This window comes from Notechis scutatus, chromosome Z (assembly GCF_049901735.1).
Source record: "Notechis scutatus isolate UNSWTSFEM ecotype Mainland chromosome Z, rNotScu1.2, whole genome shotgun sequence".
Taxonomy (NCBI): domain Eukaryota; kingdom Metazoa; phylum Chordata; class Lepidosauria; order Squamata; family Elapidae; genus Notechis; species Notechis scutatus.
In genome coordinates, this window is record NC_142025.1 from 64,419,665 (window position 1) to 64,442,801 (window position 23,137).

A 23,137-nucleotide genomic window follows, 5' to 3' on the forward strand; every position below is an offset into this window, starting at 1 on the left:
GTGAGAACTGCTCAGAGTAACTTTATGTGCTCTTCTTTTGTTTCAGTGTAGATTAAAATGTCATCGAGATGTACAAAAAATCATGAAGAACCTCATTAATTAGTTGCATAAATACAGCAGGTGCTCCTTGTAGTCCAAAAAGGAGCCCTTTAAATTGATAGCATCCCAGTGGGGTGTTAAAAACAGTCTTCCACTCATCCCCCACCCTTATTCTGATTCGGTAGTATGCCTCTTGGATCTAACTTTGAATAAAAATTTCCTTTAGGGAGGTGAGCTAGCATGTCCTTCATGAGGGGGAGTCGTACATATTTTCCATGCAGATGGTGTTCAGGGTACGGAAATCAACACATGGGCATAGAGAGCCATCTTTCTTTTCATGGAATAATACTGGGGCTGCTATTTTTGGTCGGGTAGATTCAATGAAACCCTGTTAGATTTTTATTAATAAATGCTCTGAGTTCATTTAGTTCTCTGGGGGACATGCAGTACATTTTTGGTTTTGGAAAGTTAGCCCCTGGAAGAATTTTAATGGCACAGTCTCTGGTGCATCAGGCAAGAGTTCATCAGAAGCCTCCTCGCTAAATACTTGGGCTAAATCCTGGTACTCTTTGGGGATGTTAATGGGTTCAGCCAGCTGGCCAGTTATGGCTGGTTCTCTGTTCTCTTTTCTTTCCTCCCCCCCCCCCGCCCCCCCGGGATGTTTGCAAATTCAACATGTTTCTGGAAATGTATGGTTTCTCTCTTCCAGGGGTTTTTGAATGGCATTCTGCTGTGTAGTGCCCCTCCTTTCCACACTTAAAACAGCCAGATGATCTTAGAGTCATGGTGGTTTGGGGTTTGAAAAACTTCCGCTTCCCCTGGGAAGGGGTTCTTCTCTAAACTCTGCCGATGTGGTACTGGTTATGGGCCATCTCTTTCTCTGCCTCTTCTGCCATCAGGTACCATTCATGCAGAAGGTTTGGGGCCCCATGGGTCAGGCAGGAAGTATACAGGTTGTCGTTGAGTCCATCTTTGATCCAATAGACTAGGATATCTTCTGACCAGTCGACTCGGCAAACCAGTCATGAAATTCCTCGGTGTATTCGGCTACAGGGTGATGGCCTTGCTTTACAACCCTAATGCGGCCGCGGGCTTTTAAATCAGCGAGGGGATCTTTGAAGCGGTGGAATGGGACTGTCATGAATTGATCGAGGTTCCTTAGCTCTGGGGCGTTAACGTTGTGGAGGGTTACCATCCATCTGGTGGCTACCCCTTCTAGGGTCAGGGTGATGACTCGCACTCAGGCCCCCTGGGTTGGTAAGTTCTGCCCATATTCTTGCATATAGGTGAAGACTTGCGCCAGAAAGAATCCCAATTTCTGGGAGTCCCCATCGAATTTCATCCCCAAGGGTGGGATCTTTCTCTGCAGTTGTATGTCTCTGGATTGGCCGGGGTTAATCCCCTGTTCTGGAATGGCAAGGGGTCGGATACCTTGCATGGCTGCTGGTCCTCCGGCTTGGTCCATTGCTTGATTATTCTCAGCCGGATCAGGGGAGGTGGCTTGGGTTCTCTTGATTTCTGGTTCACTCGCTCTCCTTCGTTGGCAACCTGGTTCATCCCGCACATTGAGGTCCTTCAGGGTTTCCCCCACAAAACGATTTATGTACTGTTTCAGTCAGCCATCTGCCAGTGGTTCCTTGATCCATTCTTCCAGCTCCATTTTCCACCCGGGTTTATGGTTACCATGGGTGAGGGTTACTCTCTTGGTTCTTCCATCCTAGATGTCTCTCTTTCATATGCCTATAGATCATCAGGGTTTCATGGAATTTTTGCAGGCAGTTTCGATGTCTTCGATGTGGCACACAAAGCTAGTGTCTGGCTGGATAGTTGTCGAAGTTTCTTCCCAGCATTTGGCTTCCCCTTGCTTTGTTGCTGTGTTCAGACATTTTTGCAGGGTCCCCTCGATAGACTGAAATTTTGGAAGGAAAAAAATCCTCTCCGGGGTGACCACTATTGCAGACCCTGCTTTATGTAAGGCCCAGACTCTCTCCCCTTCTGATGATAAGAATGAACTTTTGAAAACTGGGTATTTCAAAAGGAATTCTTTATTGAAAAGGAAAAAGATCCAGGTGAGTTCAAAGGAAGATCTAATATGTCTCCAGGCATGCAGCTTAGATAAAGGGAGTTAGAACTCCTCCCCTTAGTCCAGTGTAGATTTTGTCAATACAAAGAAGTAACATGTTAATTCCCCCATCCACTTTTTTCTGGGAACATAGTTGAGAAGAGCTTCCCAGGAAGTCTCTTTCGGAGCTGGAATTTTTATGGCCCCTTCTCCTTTTGCTATCTCTCCAAGAAGTGAAAAGTTTCCAGGCATCTGGGCTCCAGTCCCCAGTTGTATATCATATACAAGTTATACAGATTCAATACAAGAATTAAAATATTCAGGTTACATCAAAAAGGATTACTTATATCAAACCCCCCTTCTTCCATTGAAGAATACACGGATCTGACACCTTGTAGGTCATCTAGTCCAACCCCCCGGCCAAGCAGGGGACCCTACACCAGAAATGGTCTCTCTTTGCAGAGGAGATTCAGAGAAGCCACATTCAGTTAGCAACCATTCCAAGGATAATACTGGCACTGGAAAAAGGGATTTATGAATGTTTTTCACACTTAATGACCATTGCAGCATCCCCATGGTCAGGTGATCCAAATTCGGACACTTGGCAACTGACTCATACTTATGACAGTCTGTGTCCCAGAGTCATCCGATCCCCCTTTGCGACATGATCAATGAAGTGCACAGGGAAGCCGGATTCACTTAGAGACCATGTGGCTCACTTAAGAGCTGCATCTACTCACCTAACAGCAGTGGCCAGACCAGTCATAAAGTGAGTGAAGGCTCATTGAACAGCTGTCTCTTTAACCAATGGAGATTTGGGGAAGCCGGATTCACTTAGCGACAGTGTGGCTTGCTTAAGAGCTATCTCACTTAGCAATGGAGATTCAAGGATCAATGGTGGACATACAGTCAGTTGAACGATATCCTTACCCTTCCGTTAAAGTGTGTCAATCATCTTTGCTCTCAAATTCTCAATCTGGGAGTTAAAGTATTGGAGGATGGGTTGACATAAAGTCTCCTGCTGGAGCAGGGGGTTGGACTAGATGAACTCTCTGACATGCAGAATTCCAGCTTAATCATTTTCCTTTGTACACATTGTCTCACATTTAAATATCTTAGATCTGTGTGTTTTGATCTTGTCTTTACAGCAAGATTGGAAGCCATCTATATTGCTGATTGGTTGTCTTCATAAGCTACAATAGAATCTGTTACATCAATTCCCATATCAATCAATAGTTGCTTATAACAAACTAAATCTGTACATAATAAAGACAAACATGAGAATTCAGCCTCCATTGTTGATAAACTTAGATGTTTCTGTTGAATAGACCTCCATCCAATCAATACCTTTCCTAATACTACTATAGTACCTGACGTTGATTTACATGTATTTATGTCTGTAGCGAAACTTGCATCGCATACACAGTTAAACTTAGTTCATTCTTAGGCTCCAAATATAATGCACAATGCATCGTTTGTTTCAGATATCTTAACACATGCTTAGCAGCTTGCCAGTGCCTTTCAGTTGGCTCAGCATTAAACCTAGCTAATTGGTTTACACAGTATGCCATATCTGGCCTCAACCAATTACTGAGATAAGACAAGCTACCAATCAAGGACTGATAAATGTTCTTATCAAAAACAGGACTTTGTACATCAATGTGACTAAACTCCTGGCTCATTGGTGTCTTAGCCGGTTTACAAAGTTCCATTTTAAAAATCTTTAGTAACTGGTTAATTTTATCTGCCTGTGAGATTTTGTATCCTCCCCTAGTTTTATCTATCTTTAAACCAAGATATTGTTTAATTTCACCTAACTGTTTTATTTTAAATTTCTTTTCTAACAGTGAAATTATTTCAGTAGCTTCTTGATCAGTCTTAGTGATTAATGCTATGTCACCAGTGAACAACAGCAACAATGAAACTACACCATCACTTTCCTTTTTGAGCAAACATGGATCAGCCATGCCATCTACAAAACCTATCTTAGTTAATTCCTTAACTATACACTGGTTCCACTCATATCCTGATTGTTTCAAGCCATAAAGACTCTTTTTCAATCTCCAGCAATTAGTTGTATTATCATTTTTGAAAACTAAAGGTTTCTTTAAATAAATAGTGTGTTGCAACGGTGCATGCAGATATGCCGTCTCTACATCTAAATGGTTTATAATGTATTTCTCCTTAGTTGCCCACACTAATGTTGCTTGTAATGTAGTAGCCTTCAGACTAGGTGCAAATACCTCATTGTAGTTGTTTGTTGTCTGATTGAACCCTTGTGCTACTAACCTGGCTTTATGAGTAACAGTCCCATTCACACCTGTCTTAAGCTTATAAATCCATTTACATCCTATGGCATGTTTACCTGATGGTAACCTGACATTTTCGTATACCTCCAGTCTTTGTAAGGATTTCAGTTCCTTATCCATTGCTTCCTGTCAAGCAGCCTGATCCTTAGCAGGATACAGTTTCAGTTCATTATAGTTACCAGGAATTGTATTCACTTGGCATACAACACTAGCCTGATATCTGTCAGGTGGTCGTGTTACTCGGGTTGAATGTCTAGGTAATACAGGGCTTACTGGTGGACTCTCCTGTTCCAGCTGCTCCTGTTCTTCTACCTCCTCCTGTGCCTGTTCTTTCTCCTCCTCCTGTGCCTGTTCTTCCTCTATAAGGGCTTTTGATGGTTTAATTATTTCATCTTTAGGGACTACTTGGGTGTCAATTACAACATCATTGTTGTATTCCTGTTCCAGTTTATTCCACCCAATGTGCTCAAGAAATTTAGCACCAGCGCTACAGTAAACGTTAGCTGTGCCTGGATCCCAAAATCTAAACAATCTATGGTTGGCTTCGTAACCTATGAAAAACAATTTCCTAGTTCTATGTTGCCCTTTTAGTCTTACTTGTGAGGGAATATGCACCCATGCTGGAGCTCCAAATGTATGTAAATAAATCAAATTTGGTTTTCTGCCATGCCAAGAAGTGAATAGCAATTCACCAGTTGTTGTGTTCACCACATTGTTCACCACATGGTTGCTACACATTATTGCCTCACCCCACAGTGTTTCAGGCAAACCTGAATCAGATAACATAGTGCAAGCCCTGGCTTGTAATGTTTGCCCTCTTGGTTCTACAAACGAGTTATGTTGTGGTCTATAAGGTGCAGAATATTTATGCTTGACCACCCAATCACTTCTTATGGTGTTTCTTTTTTTTTTCTCCCAACAATCAGCTGTTCCAATGATCAGCTGCGCCAGGATCCCCCTCGCTGTCTTACTGCTTCACCTGAGGAGGCTTCCCTGAGGCCCTGGAGGCAAAAAAGGAGTGCGGGGGGGACGGGACTGCAAAAAAACAACAACACGCCCACCCGATCACATGCCCATGCCTACCTAGCTGCTCCCACCTAGCCACGCCCACAGAACCAATAGTAAAAATATTTGCATCCCACCCCTGGTTGGACTTGATGACCTCTGAGTTCCTTTTCAGCCAGCTGGATTATTTACACCTCTCCACCCCTGCTTTTCCACCACCCTCTTCCCTTCCTTCTCCTAACAAGTGGCAGAACCTCTGCACTGATCATGCCAGCATGAGTGTGTCAATCATCATTGCTCTCAAATTCTCAATCTGGGAGATAAAGGTTTCCTGCTGGAGCAGGGATTTAGACTAGATGAATTCTGAGGTCCCTTCCAGCCAGCCAGGTTATTTATGCCTCTCCACCTCTGCTCTTCCATTCCCCCTCCCCTTCCTTCCCCTAACAAGCGGCAGAACCTCTACACCGATTGCACCAATTGATGATAACATTGGCAGTCAGCCAATTGGCTGACTGTGAACTGTTCTGGTCACTCAAACACCTGACACGAACTGTACTTCCACGGGACTGGGATGGCATGGACATGGCCCATGTGCTGTTGTGAAAGGATGGGGGAGGGTCAGCCAAGGAGAAAAGCTGGTGGATAATAAAATGGTGGTGAAATCCTGGAGGAGAAGCAGGCACGCCCAAAGGTACAAGCTGAAAAGTCCCATTCCTGCCACTTCCAATCAAGACATTTGCACTTTTTTATTTTTTTTATAAAAAAATTATTTTTAACAGCAAACATAAACAAACACAAACACAAAACAAGAAATAAAACTTTCTTCCAATTGTACAGTGTATCGGTTGGTACATATTTCTTGTGCACATTATCAATAGTCTTTCCCTCTTAAATTTAAATTTGTATTCATATTATATTATTCAACTTTCTATGTCATATTATCATTACGTCATCGTTAGACTTTAATTACAAATTCATATTAGTCTTTTCAAGCCCACTTCAATTTTTACAAGTTCAAATTCATATTATAATTTCTTCTATAATAATCAATTATAACATATATTAGTATTGTATTGTATTTAGTATTGTATTATATTTATATTAATATATTTCATTTTCCTAGCTAACCATTGATAAAATAAATCCTATATTTTATAGTATTCTTTTTCTTCTTGCTCTCTTAATTGCCGATGTCAGTCTAGTCATCTCCGCACATTCCATTATTTTCTTTATCACCTCCTCTTCTATCGGAATTTTTTCATTTTTCCAGTTTTTAGCAAATACAATGCTAGCTGCTGTCAAAACATTAATAATCAAATATATCAATTCTCTACTGTATCCTTCAGGTAAGATACCCAATAAAAATATCTCTGGTTTCAAATCTATATGCTGTTTTGTCATATTTTCCAGACATGTATGAATTTTAGTCCAGTATCTTTTGGCTTCCACACGTCCACCACATATGGTAATATGATTGAGGTAACTGATGACATTTCCAACACTTTGCTGATTTATCCTTGAACATCCTTGCTATTCTTGCTGGGAGTAAATGCCACCTGTAAAACATCTTATACAAGTTCTCTTTATATGCTGTCGACATTGTTAATTTATAATTTTGAGACCATAATTTCTGCCATTTTTCTAAATCTATTCCATATCCAAAATTTTCCCCCAAAGCAATCATTGTTTCTTTAACTTGTTCTCCTTCTAATTTCACTCCAAGTAAATAACCATATAATTTTTTAATCATCCTCTCATCAGTACCTGTTAAAATTCCATCTAATTCATTGTATTTATTAGTGAAACAAAAGAAAAAACATTTAAAAACAGTGAACGCGGTGCATACATCCCGACACACCTGCTCATCTTACATCATCAAATAATACAGATAAAAAAGTACAAATTTACATATGTACATAAATATTAATCATCTTTGTTACAATTACTCCTTTCTTTTTTTAAACCAGTGGTAAAACTTCTCCCAAATTTTATAATAATCAGATTCAGTCTTATCTTTTAATTCTTGAGTATACTCTATCCATTTCAGCGCATGTCCAAATTTTTCTAATTATTTCCATCTCGTCTGGCATGTCATTACCTTTCCATCTTTGGGCAAGGGCTAGCTAACATGGACTATTAAATATATTATCTCTTTATGGTATTTTCCCACATTGATTCCCAGTAGAAAAATTTTAGGTCTAAATTCTATTTTAAAATAACTATGAATTTGTTGTTTGTCTTGCCACAAAAAGGCATGCCACCCTGCCTGTAGATTATATCCTTCTAATGTTAACATTCTTTTATTCTTAACACTTATCCAATCTTTAACCCAGGTCAGGATAGCCGCTCTATAATATACTTCCCAGTCAGGCAGACCAAATCCTCCTCTTTCAGTAGCATCCTGCAACAATTTCAGTTTGATTCTGGATTTTGTTTTCCTGCCATATAAATTGTGATACTAGCTTATCCAATTGGTCAAAAAAAAATTCTCTAGTTTTACCGGAGCATTTTGGAATAAAAACAGTAATTTTGGTAATGTGTTCATTTTTATGGATGCAATTCTCCCCATAAAGGAAAGTCTTAAGTTATTCCATTTCCTGAAGTCTTCCGTTATTTTTTTAATTAGTGGGGTATAATTATCCTCTTTAAGGGTTATACATTTTGCTGAAATTACAATTCCCAAATACTTAACTTTATTTATCGTCTGGATGTCCATTATCCTAGTTAAGTTTTCCTTTTGTGCATTTTAGTATTTTACTTTTTCCTTATTAATTTTTAGCCCCGTGACTTTTCCAAATTCCTGTAATTGTTCTATAAGTTTTGGTCCCGAATTTTGCAGATCTTCTAAAATAAAGACCAAATCGTCAGGGAAGGCTTGTAATTTATATTCTTCTTTCTTTATTTTTAATCCTTTTATTTCTGGTTTTTCCTGATTATTCTTGTTAATACCTCTAATGTCAAAATAAATAATAATGGTGATAATGGACATCCCTGTCTCATTCCTTTTTGTATCTCAAATTTATTCATTGCATGATCGTTTATCAGAATCCTGGCTTCTTGTTTGTTATATAATTTTTGCCCCAAATCCATGTACTTAATTTGTTGCAGAACGAAACTCCATTTTACATTATCAAAGGCCTTTTTAGCGTCCAAGAATAATCGTGCTACCTGTTCTCCACTATGATCTTCGTAATACTCTATGATATCTAGAATTGTCCTAATATTATTCCTAAGATGCCTGTGTGGAAGAAAGCCATTTTTATCTGTGTGTATAAATTTGTTTAATATTTTCTTGAATCTTTCGGCTATTATAGTTACCAAAATTTTATAGTCCACATTTAATAGAGATATTGGCCTGTAGTTTCCTATGTTTGTTTGATCTTTTTTTTTCTTTTGGGATAATCATAATCATTGCTTCCTTCCATGATTGTGGGATTTTTGCCTTATCTAAAACTTCATTAAAAAATTTGAGTAATCTGTTGCCTAATAATTCTTGTTGAATTTTATATAGTTCAGCGGGGAGTGAATCTGGGCCTGCCACCATATTATTTTTTTGTTTATTTATTGCCCAAGACACTTCTTCAAGATTTATTCTTCCATTCAATAAACTTTTTTTTTTTCCGACAGTCTCGGAAGGTCGGCTTTCTTTAAACAATTTATCCCTTTTTCTTCTATTACGAATTCTTTTTCTTTATATAGATCCTCATAAAATTTCTGAACCATATTCTTTTTTATTTCTTCTTGATAGCATATCTCCCCCTGTTCATTTTGTAGCTTAGTGATCCATCTTTTTTCTGCTTGTTTTTTCAGTTTACAGGCTAGCCATCTTCCTGGTTTATTAGTGTTCTCAAATACATTTTGTTTTATTCTTTTCAGTTTTTGGGTCTTCTTTTTCCAACAAGTTTATTTCATGTTTTATTAAGTCCATTCGTAATTTTATCTCTTTCTGTTTTGGTTCTTTTTGCAGCTTCGTCTCCAAGTTTCTATATTTCATTTCTAATGCTCTTCATTGTAGTTTCTTTTTCTTATTTTTATTCACCATATAGTTTATCGCAACTCCTCTCATAAATGCTTTGGCCATATCCCAGGTGTTTTGTAGGGATGTGTCTTCTTTGTTCTCTTTAAAGAAGAGTTTCATTTCCTTTTCCAATTTAATTTTAAATTCCTCCTCCTTTAGAATCGTTCTTTGTAGGGTCCATCTTAAGGTCTTGAGTCAGCCTTTCCAGCTAAACTTGACATAACTATGATCTGCCCACAAGCTTGGTTCAATTTCTATTTCAATTATTTCTGAGATAAACTTCTTCGGCATCCATGCCATATCTAATATTGACCAGGACTGATATCTATTAGATTAAAATGTAAATTGTTTTATACTTGGGGGATATTCTCTCCATGCATCATAGATCTAAAGTCTCCTTCACCAAATCATGAAAGTTTTTTTTAAAATTTTCTTATTTTTACCTTTATAATCCATTGTTTTATCCATAATCACATTAAAATCACCTAAAATACATATCTCTTCATATTGTATTTCCTTAATTTTATTATACAATTTTTGAAAAAAAGTGTTCTTGTGGACCATTCAGAGCATAAATCTCTACCAAAAGAATCTTGTTGTTTTCTAATTCTATCTCTACCATCAATATCCTACCATCTTTATCTTTAAAATTTTATTTAGCCAAGATCCAATTTTTTATGTATAACACCACCCCTCTTCTCCTAAATGCTGCTGCAAGAGCCCAGGATGAGTTAGACTCCTCCTGATGACATCATCAAGCTGAGTCTGTCTTATATAAAAGGGACTGCCTGTAGGAGTTTCCCCCAGCTTTGACTCGGCTTCTTTCAATGACAATTGAGCTGTGTCTCTGAAAGCAATTTAGCAAAGCAAAGCAACAGCAAATTTGGAACAGCTCCCAGGGACCTGGTGCAGCTGTGCTTTCAGGAGAGCAGTACTCCGCTCTCCTGCAATGCAGGGAATCATCCCATAATCCAGGGAGACTGTAAGAAAAGGAGAAGCCATAGGCCCTCCCCTGCAGCTCTCCCTGAGCAAATTCGGCCGTCATGATAATAAAGATCGGATCGGCGATAGCAGTGCCTCACAGCTGATCATAAACAACGTGGTTTCCTTTCTACTGCCGATTTCGCCGCTCGGGGCACTTTCTATGCCTAGAGAGCAAGGATCAGCCATCGCAGACTGCAATTGTGCGAGGGACCATTTTAGATCATCTCCTTAGCGCACATGGTGAGAGGCCATTTTAAGTGGCCACACTCATCAACGGCCTACTCCCATACCACAGCAGGCCATAATTAAGGCCTCTACATAACACCTCTTGTGCTTATCTATACCAACGATGGAGAAGGATAGGATTCAAGCAGAGCTTTCAGGCCTGGACAACCAGAGTCTTCAAACGACCAAGAGAAAGAGAAAGAGACAATGCTCTCAGTCAGTGCAGAGAGAGGTAGCGGCCAAGATCAGGGCCAAAGCTTTGGGCCCTAAGAAAACATCCCAGGCCGAACTTAAAGCAGAGAAATGTAGACATGCAGCCTTGGAGCAACAGTTCAATAAGACTATTGAGCAGATGAGAGGACAGCTGCAACAGGCCTCCCAATCTTACCCTCTGGTTGTTCAGGCAGGTACTTCCAGGGGATGGGTGAAAATCCAGCCCCTTTTGACAAAACTCAAGCTTGGTTTCCAGAGCCGGTTGAGGAACAATTCGGGCCTCAAGACCTAAGCAGATCAGGCCCCAATTTTAAACAGGCCTCTTGGGACCTCTCTTTAGCTCTGCCCTCCATGGCCCATGGTGATTCTCAACCTAGGCCCGAGGCTACCTTCATCCCCTCTGCAGGCCTTCGCCCCATAGATCCATCATTTGGTGGCAGACCCAACAACATCCAAGATGTAGTCTCCATTGCCACCAGACAAGGCCTATAAGAAGGGCTGCAACAAATTTTTTGACCCTCAAACAGGGCCCAGCCCCTTTTTTGGGCCTACCCACAAGCCCAGATCCCCCAGAGGGGACTGCCTCATCCACAGGAGCCCAGGGTCCCTTCTGCTCAATCAGAATGGGGTGAGTTAGAGCAGGGAGACTATGCAGAACCATCTGAACGTAGCTACTCTCCTGCTTCTGAACGGGAGGAGGGAGAAATCTGGGCCCCAACCTATCTGAGGAAGATCTGAGACCCTATCAACCCCCACAGTCTTTAAACCAGCTTTAAACCTATTAGCCACAGTCTTTAAACCAGCTTTATTCAAGCCTCTTCTCAACAAGGCACTGGTTACTGCCCAGTTGTCCCCAGAGGAGACTGCCCCCAAACCTCAGGTGGTACAGTCGGGGCCCGGGAAACCCATAGTCCACTTGGAAGTCCTTCCATCACCCAGAATTTTTCTGGATCTGATCAAGGAACAATTCGCTCTCCTGCTGCAGCCCCCCATCTTCATATGACTGGCGGTTCTACAATGTGGGCCCTTCCTCGCTACTGCTCTTGCAGTTCCCTCTGTAGACACTCGTCATGGCTTCCTTCTCCTCGGGCACTCCAACTGAGCCCGAGGATGTACTTAAGGCAGAGTACAAATGTGCCGAGCAGACATTAAAACGTAACCACCAGGCCTCTGCTTGGGCTGTCCGGCCTCAACTGTGGCATCATTTTTCACAAGGTCCTCTATCCTCTGGCTGCACCAACTACAAGACCGCATACCTCCATCAGACTTTAGATTGCATCAAGATTTCAATAAGATTATAGCATCAGTGGAATTCATGGCGCATGCCACCCTAAATTCCGCCAAGTTCTCCTCTAGGGCCATGGCATCATCTGTGGCAGCGAGGAGACTGCTATGGTTACGAAATTGGCAAGCTGAAGCCTCGGCGCAAGTGGAAGCTGGCTTCGGCCCCCTGCACCAATGAGAAGCTGTTTGGCGATGCTCTCGATCCATTCATCATCGAAACAAGGGACAAAAGAAAAGTTCTTTCCTCAACAGGGAAGAGGGCAGACTTCCGCTCTGCCCCATACTGGCCACCTCCATTTAGCCCCGAAATTACTTCTCACTTCTCCAGGCCACAGAGAGCGTATTCCCAGCACCAAGAGCAGCACCCTGATGTACCCGTCAGACAACAACAAACTGCGGGTAAACAGCCCTTTTGTGGGGGAGGGGGTTGCTCATTCCATCGCTCTAAATAATTCCTCGTTCTCCCCACCATTGGAGGTCATTTGGCCTTCTTCACCTCCAGATGGGAAGAGTCAACGACAGACGCCTGGGTGCTCAATGCAGTAAGGTCGGGATTACAACTAGAATTTCTATCGTCACCCCAAGAAAATTTTGTGCTCTTCCTTGTCTCACGGGACAGTTCAAAAAGGGCCCTTATGGAATCGGGCACTCAACATAAGGGCCATTCAGCCAGTCCCTGAACTCCAACAGGGACATGGGTTTTATTCTCAGCTTTTTGTTGTCCCCAAGGCCTCGGGGGTGGGGGTGGGGGTGGTGAGCTATTCTCAATCTTTAATTTCTGAATGAGTTTATCCCAAGGGGAACAAGACCAGGGCCCTAATGAGGGAAGCTGAACGTTTGGGGCAGTGGGCAGAGAAACACCTGCTGTCTATCACAGCAGACCACATCTCGGGAGTCGACAACTCCCAAGACGATTGGCTGAGCAGGAGCCTAGTTGACCACACAGAATGGTCCCTCCATCCAGCCATATTCAGGGATCTATCACTCAGATTCAGTGCCCCAGTGTTGGACCTCTTTGCTTCTCCCCAAAACGCTCAAGTCAACAGGTTCTTCACTAGGTTTCCTTGCAGAGCGGAGGGGACCAATGCACTTCGGAGCAGATGGCCCACAGGTTTCCTCCACGCCTTTTCCCCTCTTCCCATCATTCTGGTGGTCATTCGGAAGATGTTGGTGGAATGGGTGGAGCTGATTCTCCTGCTCCCCTATTGGCCCAAGAAGCCCTGGTTTGCAGACCTGGTGAACCTGTCAATAGCCATTCCCTGGAGGATCCCAAATGACATGATCTCCTTTCATCAGGGAGCCTTGCTCCACCCGGATCCCCAGTGATTCAAACTGACTGCATGGCAGTTGAGCGGCATCAGTTGAGAGCGGTTAACCTCCCAGATAGGGTCATTCTCACTATCCAGGCATCTTGTAAACCTTCTACGACACTCATCTACGATGCCACCTGGAAAGTTTTTTGCCAATGGTGTCAGACAGGGGGTCTCACTCCAACTTCGGCTGGTGTAGCAGAGGTTCTCCGTTTCCTTCAGGACTGCCTAGAGAAGGGTCTCGTACCTAACACCTTTCGTCATCAAGTAGCGGCTCTTTCCTCAGTCCAATCCTGGGAATCCCTTACTTCCTTATCTCACCATCCTTCAGTTAGGTTTCTCAAAGGGGTTTCCAACCTTCACCCTCCTGTTGTACACAGGTACCCTTCCTGGGGCCTTCAGAAGGTGCTCCAGGCTCTAACAGAAACTCCCTTCGAACCCCTTAGAACAATGTCTCTTCAATTCTTGACCCTGAAGGCAGTTTTCCTGGTAGCTATCACATCAGCTAGAAGGGTCTCAGAGCTGGTGGGTCTTTCTATCAGACAGGATCTCTGCACCTTTCATGACAACAGAGTTGTTCTCCACCTAGATCCTACCTTCGTTCCAAAGGTTAATACCTTTTTCCACAGATCTCAGGACATAGTGTTACCTGATTTCTACCCTCTTCCGCATCACAAACGCGATGGCACACCCTAGATATTAGAAGGGCACTTCGAATTTACATCAGATGTACCTCAACGTTTAGAAAATTGAGGCCATGTTTGTGTCCTTTCCCCATTCCCATTGAGTAGGTGGATCAGGGCATGCATCGCACAGGCCTACAAAGCCAGAGCCCTTCCAGTACCCCAGGGCCTAACGGCACACTCTACTAGGAGTGCCTCAACTTCAGCTGCCTGGGCCTAGAAGAGATTTGCAGAATGGCTATGTGGATCTCCCTGTCTCTGTTCATCAGACATTACTGCCTGGACTGCTATGTCTCAATGAGTGTGGCCTTTGGCAGACGGGTTGTTGCCTTTGTCAGTGTTTGGGTGGGTATTTTTTTCCAGTTCCTGCTTTAGGTATATTTGTGTTACTTGTCATACTAAATATATTTTTCAACCACCTCCTCCAATTTTTCTCTTCCCTTTCAAATCCCTCCATCTGTATAAGTTCTAACTTTAACATATCACACTACAGTATTTAACTTTTTTTTTCTTATATCAACTATATCAACTATCCGATAACTTATATTAGTAATAGAACCAATCTAGTAATAGATCCAAACTAATATCAAATATTCAATATTACGTTGTTATATCAACAATATCAACAATCAGTATATAATGATTAATTTTAACAGATTTGATTAATCAACTTTCCTAAGAATATAATAAATAATTTGCATTTGTATAATTATATCAATCTGAATTATCCAATATATGCAGAGACTTAGAGCTGAGCAAAATCTTAAATTTACCTATGTATGCAGTAATTTAAAAGTCAACAAACCAAACCAAAAGACAGAGGCTTTAACATAAAGGAAAAAGAAACCAAGTATCCTTTTTTTTTAACTTGTTACAGTTTCTCTTCAGCTCATGGCCAGCAGATGTCTCTCACGAAGTGCTACAATGTCTTTTGGTCAACTTCAAAACTGCTGTCTCACTGTCTTTGTATCGTCCGTTTTAGTTAGTTCCAAGTTTCTTTTTCCAAAGAGTTCAGAACAGTTCAAAAAGATGTATAGAACAAAAATCAAGAAAATCCAATTTCGTCACAGTATTCGATCACAATTATCAATTCTCTTTCAAGCTTTTAGATCCAATCCATTTAGTTCTAATCCCTTCCGCTTTCTCCGCTTTATAATCCCCACAGGGCTCACACCAAATCAACACTTGACCCTCTCAAAAGACACCGTTCTCCAAGTTAAAACCATAGTTCCCTTCTTGCTTTAATTCCAGGCACCGATCTAATCGTTTCTTTCTTTTTTCACAGCCTTATTTACTGATCTTCTCCCATTCTGTTCGCCAGATCTTTTTTTTCTGTGGCTTCCCTATCTTCTTCCGATCTCTTTGCCCTCCATTAAATTTGCCGCTCCTTCCGTTCTTAACTAGGGGTGGCTCTTAATGCTGGGTTTTCTCTATACAATTTGCTTTTGGCACCCCTTTTCGTTTTACTCACTTTGAAGTTATTAAGGCTGTCCATTTAGTATGCACCTTTGTTCCACTATTTCACCGATAGTATGACCATCTGTCAGCTTCTATGGATGGTCTGCCAATCGTCCTTCCTTCATTTGCTTGATCCAGGTTCTCTCCACTCTCCCACACGAACCGCTGCCCGTGTAGGTTCTTTGGCACCCCTACACTTTCAGAAACCCAACAAGCCTCCTTTTGACCCTGAAAGTTCCTGCAAAATGAAGTTCTGAAGATGGTGCTTTGCAGAGAAATCTGTTTGCACGTCTTCTCTCCCAGACAGCTGGCTCCGCCCCATCTGGTTCCTTTTTTAATGTTAATATTAATTGTTAAATCTCCATTTATCATTATTTTACCAGATTGCTTATGGTATATTGCCTCGATTGCTTTAATAAATCTTTCCCCAAAACCCATTTGTTCCATTTGTTATATCATAAACTGTCAATTTACATTATCAAAGGCTCTTTACACATCTAAAAATACCAAGGAGATTTGCTTCTCTGGATGTGTTTCATAATATTCCAATGTATTCAGAATTATTCTCATATTATCTTTAATTTGCCTCTTGGGCAGAAATCCATTTTGATCAGTATGTATAAAGTTATTCAGATATCTTTTAAGTCTTTCTACTATTATTGAGGCAAAGATTTTATAATCTGCATTTAGCAGGGATATAGGTCTATAGTTTTTTATTTGTTGTAGGTCAATATCCTCTTTAGGTATAAGAGCAATATAAGCCTCTGTCCATGAGTTAGGCATTTAGTTTTTGACTAAACCTCATTTATTACTTCAAGCATTGAAGTACTTAAAGATCCCTGTAGTCTTGTAAAATTCTATGGGTAGCCCATCAGGGTCCAGAGCCTTTCTAGTATTTTGTCTGTATAGTGCCTCTGTCAGTTCCATCATTGTTATTTTCCCTTCTAACATTATTTTAATATCTTCAGGTATTTTGGATACCTCTGCTTTTTGCAAATATTGTTAACTTTTTCTTTTTCAATATTTTCTTGATTATATAATTTCTCATAGTACTTCTGTACTATCTCTTTCTTTTTTTCATTTCTATTGCAAACCATTTCTTGATCATCTATAAGTTGTATTATCTTTTTCATTTCTCTCTCCTTTTTCAGTTTATATGCCAGCCATTTGCCTGGTTTGTTTGCATTTTCAAAGAAATTCTGTTTAGCACTCCTAATTTTTTGAGCTAATTCTTCTTTTTCCATCAACCCCATTTTATGTTTAATTATTTCCATTTGACTTTTAATATTCCTTTTTTGTGGATATTTTTGTAGTTCTTTCTTGAGTTTTCTATAGTTTTCATCTAACATTTGTTGCATTTGTCTTTTTTAGTATTTCTTCTTCTTGTGTAGTCTATAATGAAACCTCTGACATAGGCCTTCATGGTACCCATAAGTTTTGTAGTGAAGTTTCCTCCCTGTTGTTTCCTTTAAAGAAAAAAGCCAGTTCTTTTTCCATCTTTTGTGTATATTCTTTTTCTTTCAATATTGCATTGTTCAAAGTCCATCTTGATCTTTTCCTTTGTCCCTGGCATTTGACCCATATTGGATTATGATCCGCAAGAACTTGCTTCTGTATTTACTTCTTGTATATTAGAGATTAGTTCTGTTGACATCCAAATCATATCTATTCTTGACCATGAAAAATGTCTAGTGGAGTAGAATGTATATTGCCTATTCTTAGCATTCATTTGTCTCCAAACATCTTGAATGCTTAATTCCTTTACCATCTTGAAGAAGGATTTCGGACGTATCTTTCTATTTTGTTTATTAACTTCCTATGTTTTATAGTCCAACTTTGTGTCCACTATCGCATTAAAATTTCCCAAGATGCATATATTGTTGTATTCCAGTTCTATTATTTTCTTATGTAGTTTCTTGTAGAATTCTTCTTGCTTTTCATTGGGAGCATAAATTGCTACTAAGAGCATCTTTACATTATTGTCAATTATTTCCACCATTAATATTCTTCCTTCTTAATCTGTAAAAATTAGTTCAGCTTTAATTGTATTTTTTTATATATAAGACCACTCTTCTTTTTTTGTGCCAATGATGTAAATAAATTCCCAATTTTAGGGTGTTTCAGTACTTAAACATGTTGTTTTTTTTATGTGAACTTCTTGCAAGCAGATTATATCTAATTTTAATTGTTCTAATTTGTGAATTTTTTTCTCCTTTTGATGGCCAAATTCAATCCATTTATACTTATTGTAATCAGTTTCTTCTCTTCCACTGTTCATACTTTATATGTAGGGTTTATTGCTCTCGTTCTTTGCTCTCTTACTTCTTTGAATGCCACCCTTCCACCTACTGCTCCCTCTTCAGATGTCTTTTCATCCCGTGTTTCATTATCTCTTGTTTCAACCATCCCCTCTCGAAATTTAACTATTTCTTCCTCTCGTATCCTCTCTTCTTCTTTTCCCTGAAAGTATTCTCCATAAAATAGTTCTGCTTTCTCTATTGAATCCAATCTATGTTGTTGCTCTTGCCAAGTAAATGTGAGACCCTCTGAAATCAACCATCTGTTGTTCATTCCAGGGATGGGATTCATTTTTTTTAACAACTGGTTCTGTGGGCGTGACTTAGTTGGTAGGTGTGGCTTGGTGGTCACGTGACTGGGTGGGCATGGCCAACTTGACATCACTCATGTCGGGTGCTTCTACTCGCTTGGCCTCTCATGACAGTCATAAGTGTGAAAAATGGTCATAAGTCACTTTTTTCAGTGCCATTGTAACTTTGAATGGTCACTAAATGAACTGTTGTATGTCAAGGATTACCTGTACAAAAATACAAAAAGCTTCTTTGCTTGCAAAAATACCCTAAATACCAATGATTAGATTAAAAATACCTGCAAGCCAGAGTTACAAATCAGGCAGGGTGCCAGCACCTTGAGAAATTAAAATAGTTAAAATGCAATGATAATTATCAGCAGCCAACTCTTGCTCATAAAGTGAAACTCTTTAGCAAAGAGGTCATTTAAGCTCTCCAGAAAAAGCACACCTAGGAAAAGCAATCCTTAGATCCATTTGCACCACTTAAAGATACCAGCTGGTTTCATTCACCTCATAAGATATCCTAAGGAAATCATCTAGATTTAAGAAAAGGTAACATGCCCCCTGGAAAGGCAGTAAATAATCAGTGCCAAGCTTGTATCCTGCCTTTTGGAAGCATACCCCAAAATGACAGTGCCAGATACCACTAAAGCAGTGAACGAAGACCCCCTCCCCAGAAAGAAAAAGAAACCATGAGGCTGGAAAAAATTCAAACACAATACAAATAATTAAATCACAACAGTAGCTGTTGCTTGTGGAAGTTGAATAGGGAAAATTGTCCCATCAATAAATACAGGATTAAAGCTCACCAAGTACAGAATTAACCTTCACCAAAAACCAGTTTTAGACCAAAACTCAGAAAGGGTATGTAAACTCACGTTTGAATATCAATCTTTCCAGCTAGCCAAGAAGCCTTGCTGAATGTCACTCATCTTGGTTCCATGTCATTAAAAGCTTCTTTCTGACAGCTCTGCTTCATTATTCAATTATTTCTTCAAACTGCTGATTGTCCAGGGAAGTATTTCCTCCCAACAGCAGTGTAAATATCTTAAAACAACCCTTCCCTTTAAGAAAGTCAAGCCCCAGAAGCTCCGGAGACAGGAAGTCTAGGCGTATTGGCAAGAATGTAATACGAGTGGAAAAAAACAAAAGGAGATTGCTTCTAACTACCGGTCCTCCTAACTGCTTCAAAAGTTAACAAGGGGTTCTATAGAACCGGTCAGAACTGGTAGAATCCCACCCCTTGTTCAGTCCCTTCTTTATTCTTTTTTGTCAATAATTGGTATTCTTCTCATTTCTCTCACTTTTCTTGATACTTGTTTTAGGACCATAATCTCCTTTCCTTTGTATTTCAATGGGTCATCTCTTGCACTTTGTAATATTTGTGTTTTGATTGCTTTCTTAGTAAATCTTACATGGACTTCTCTAGGTAGTTTATTTCTCATTGCATATCTTGTAAAGACTTGGTACACTTCATCTATTCTATCCATCATTTTTCTTTGGATATCTCCAAGGCTCCTGCCAGCATTTCTATCATTATTTCTGCAAGATTTTCTCCCTTCTCTTCCTCAATATTTTGAAATCTAAGATAAATATCTGCCCTGTCCATCTCCCAGGCTAACATTCCAGTTCCTTTGTCCTTTTCCACAACTGACAGTCTGCTGTCAATTTCTCCATTTTTTTTAATCTCTCTGGTCACCTTTTTCTTCTATCTTTTGAAATCTTTCTTCATTTTTCATCATCATTTGTTGTATATTCTCTATTTTCTCATCTGTCTTCTCTGTTCTGTTCTATTCTTTGTATTGCTTGCATTATCATTTATAATGTGACCTCCTTTTCTTTCTCCTTCTCTCTCTCTTTCTCCTGATGCAACATAGTGTGTATTGACAGCTGACCACTGAGTGGAGAGGAGGAAATTCCAATTACATGCAGATCCAATCAATAGATTAAAAAAATCAAGAATGGAAAAGAGAAAAAATGCTGCAGTCTTCAAGTTCTTCTTAACCTCAATCCAATTGAAAAGGGAAAGAAGATTTAAAAGAGTTAAAAATAAAAATAAAAATAATGATGAAGACCATGAAGAAAACCCAATTCCATAAAAACATATAAAAATTTAAAAAAGAATAAAAATGTTTAAAAATGTAAAAGTAATCCACCAATAGTGTTAAAGAGGGAATAGAAAAACCAAAAACCCAAAAAGGACAAAGTTTATATTCTAATACTAGAGCCAAAACCAAATTAAAGGCTCAGGAAAAGGCCGGAAAAATCAGGCCCAGAATATCCACCAACTATCAAAGTGGAGTGAAAAGAATAGAAAACAACAACAACTGAAGTTTAAAAATGTCAAAAAGTAAATCACTGCCACCAAACAATGTCCAAGGCACACTATCAAAGTCCAGCAAAGTATATCCAAAATCACAGTGAGTTCTTTTCTTTCAATTTCAATCTCCAGCCGTTTAGTTTATTTTACAAGAGGAGCACCTGCATAAACATTTCTTCAGTGCTCAGCTCTCTTTCTTCTCTTGATGTAAACAATCTGTGGTTGGGAAAATTTTCTTACGGTAAATCCTTCAGTTCCATCAGAAGGATTTTTTAAAGCCTTTGGGTGGCAGTGTTACTTTACTTTGCTTAACTTTCACTCCTTCTTTACAATGTAACTAAGACAAGAAAAAGTTTCTAATGCAAATCCCTTTCAAAGAGAAAAAAGAAAACTAACAAAGTATCCAATTTCTCCCTTTAAAATAAATATTAGTATTTGTCTTTTATTAATTGTAATTAAAAAGTCCAGTCCAGTTAAAAAAATCCTTTTTAAAATGCAATAAAAAATTATCTAATTAATTTGACAAAAGGTTTACTTTCGCCGCTATTTCCTCTTCAGTCTTTTATATTCTTAAATTCTTCCCTCCCTTAGGGTGCTCTCTTGTCAAAAAGAAAAAAAGTTAAAATCTCATGCAAAGCCAACACACTTTCTTTCTTTCTTTCCGCTTTTTCTGTTCTGGAGCTCTCCCAACCTTTCAGCAACTTCAGTGGGCACTTTCCTCTGCAGCCGAATTAGAGAGCTTTTGCTGGATCAACCAGGGACTTTGCAATGTCCTTGGGATCTACAGTCTGTGTTCTCCTCGATCATCGTCTCTACGTGACAGTTTAGGTACAAATGGACCGTCCAGCTGCAAGGATATCAGCACCAATCTCGGAGCTCAGAGATTGTTCATCGTACTGTCATGATGTCAGCCCCGCCCTCAAGACATTTGCACTCTTTACGTGGTCCTTTCAAATCTAGCAAGATCAGTGCATATGAATTATAAACGTTACTCAATATATTTTAATGCTTCTAATTCAGCACCCAATTGAGTTTAATAGCCCATTATTTCAAGTTTTAATATGTTTTAATTACAACTATGAATTGAACACATTTTTTATTAATACATTCGTGTAAACTGTTATAAATTAGAATTTCAGTGAAATGTGAAGCAGTTGTGAGAAAAGGATTGTGCAGTTAAGGATAACAATTACAATATTCAACTTATAGTATTTGTTGCATCAATAAAACACTACTTTGATAATTAATACCACTTACAGATGAAATGCAAATAATTTTTGCCTTTATTTTTATTTTGAAGAGCGTTACAGAATTCAAAGTGATCAATTAGAAGACATTTGGCTAATTACAAAAGAACTCACTCTTCGTCTTGAGCAACATTTTGGGAGGCAAAATTGTAAAGATTTTGTATGTACTTTTTCTGGCCCAATCCCTTTACAAGACTATTTTGATATAATTGATCACCATTTTGAGGTATGCTCATAAATATATATTACTTATGACTGTATCAATGTTTATAATTTCTTCAATTGTTGTAATGACTTCTAATTTTTATTAGAATGATTTCAGATTGATTACAAAGAATGCTGTGGTTTTCTAAGAATTTGCTGTTTATTTTTGTTTTCCTGTTAAAATGATCTTTGAGAGCAGGAATGCACACCAAAATACTCGATAAAGTACCTTTTGAATTGCTAAATGGCAAATTAATTATAGAAAACTTTAAAATATTAAATATGTCTGTGGGATTAATCCCAAGTATGCTTGCTTACTTCTGAAAAAATAAATATGAACTTTTATGTAGTGAGTTTTAACATTTAGCTATCCTCTTTGTAAAGATATTGTACAATACTACATTTTAAAATGTAATGGTTATTCAAGGAAGGCTGGAATGGTACCTCGTAATATGCTACTGCTATGAAAACCATAACATTATTTTGTATTACCTTGGATTCAACAATTATTTTTTAGTTTCAGTAATAACTGGCATTCATTTAGTCCATTAATATATTTCATGATGAGTGTATAATTTTAAACTTTCATAATGACAATATAAAAGCAATAATTGGATTTGTGCAGTAAATGTAGCACCATATATTTTGTGTTCTAGAATACCATTAACTCTTTCTTTGATTCCTTAATTATAGCTGCGTTTGAATGCTATGAAGTATGAGCAACTATTAGCTGAAAGAGCCATACAATTTAGAGCTATTGAACGGTGTTTACTGACAAGGTTTAAAGATAAAACTCCGGCTCCACTTCAACATCTGGATACCTTGTTAGAAGGAACATACAGACAGGTCAGTATATCTTCCTTGTTACATTTATCATTAAACAGTTATTTGTTTAACCTACTATTCCCTGCAACTTTCCAGATGATCTGCAATAGTTTTGTTTGATCTTGTAACATAGGATTAGTACTCAGAAGTCTCATGAACTTTGACAGTGCCTCATTCTTTCCAAGCTGGCGATGTGAAAATATTTTATTGTTCAGAACTTGTGTAAACATTTACATATACTGTAAACTGATGGAATAGTTTAACTGCTGTAGTATTTACAACAAAATAATCTGAGACTAGCAGTCTCCTTTTACAAATGTGTTTACATTCTGGGTGTTTCAAGGGCTATAGTTAAAGTAAT

General features: G+C 39.1%; 1 protein-coding gene across 5 annotated transcripts in view; it reads left to right on the forward strand.

Moving 5' to 3' along the window:
* The window catches only part of BBS9 (Bardet-Biedl syndrome 9), a 407,995-nt gene that overhangs the window by 150,499 nt on the left and 234,359 nt on the right, over nt 1-23,137 (forward strand). For all 5 annotated transcript variants that reach the window (XM_087946210.1, XM_026674870.2, XM_087946208.1 and 2 more), the window contains exons 17-18: nt 21,801-21,973; nt 22,645-22,797. In XM_087946210.1, coding sequence (XP_087802336.1) covers nt 21,801-21,973; nt 22,645-22,797 — 326 coding nt within the window. The remainder of the gene's footprint in view (nt 1-21,800; nt 21,974-22,644; nt 22,798-23,137) is intronic.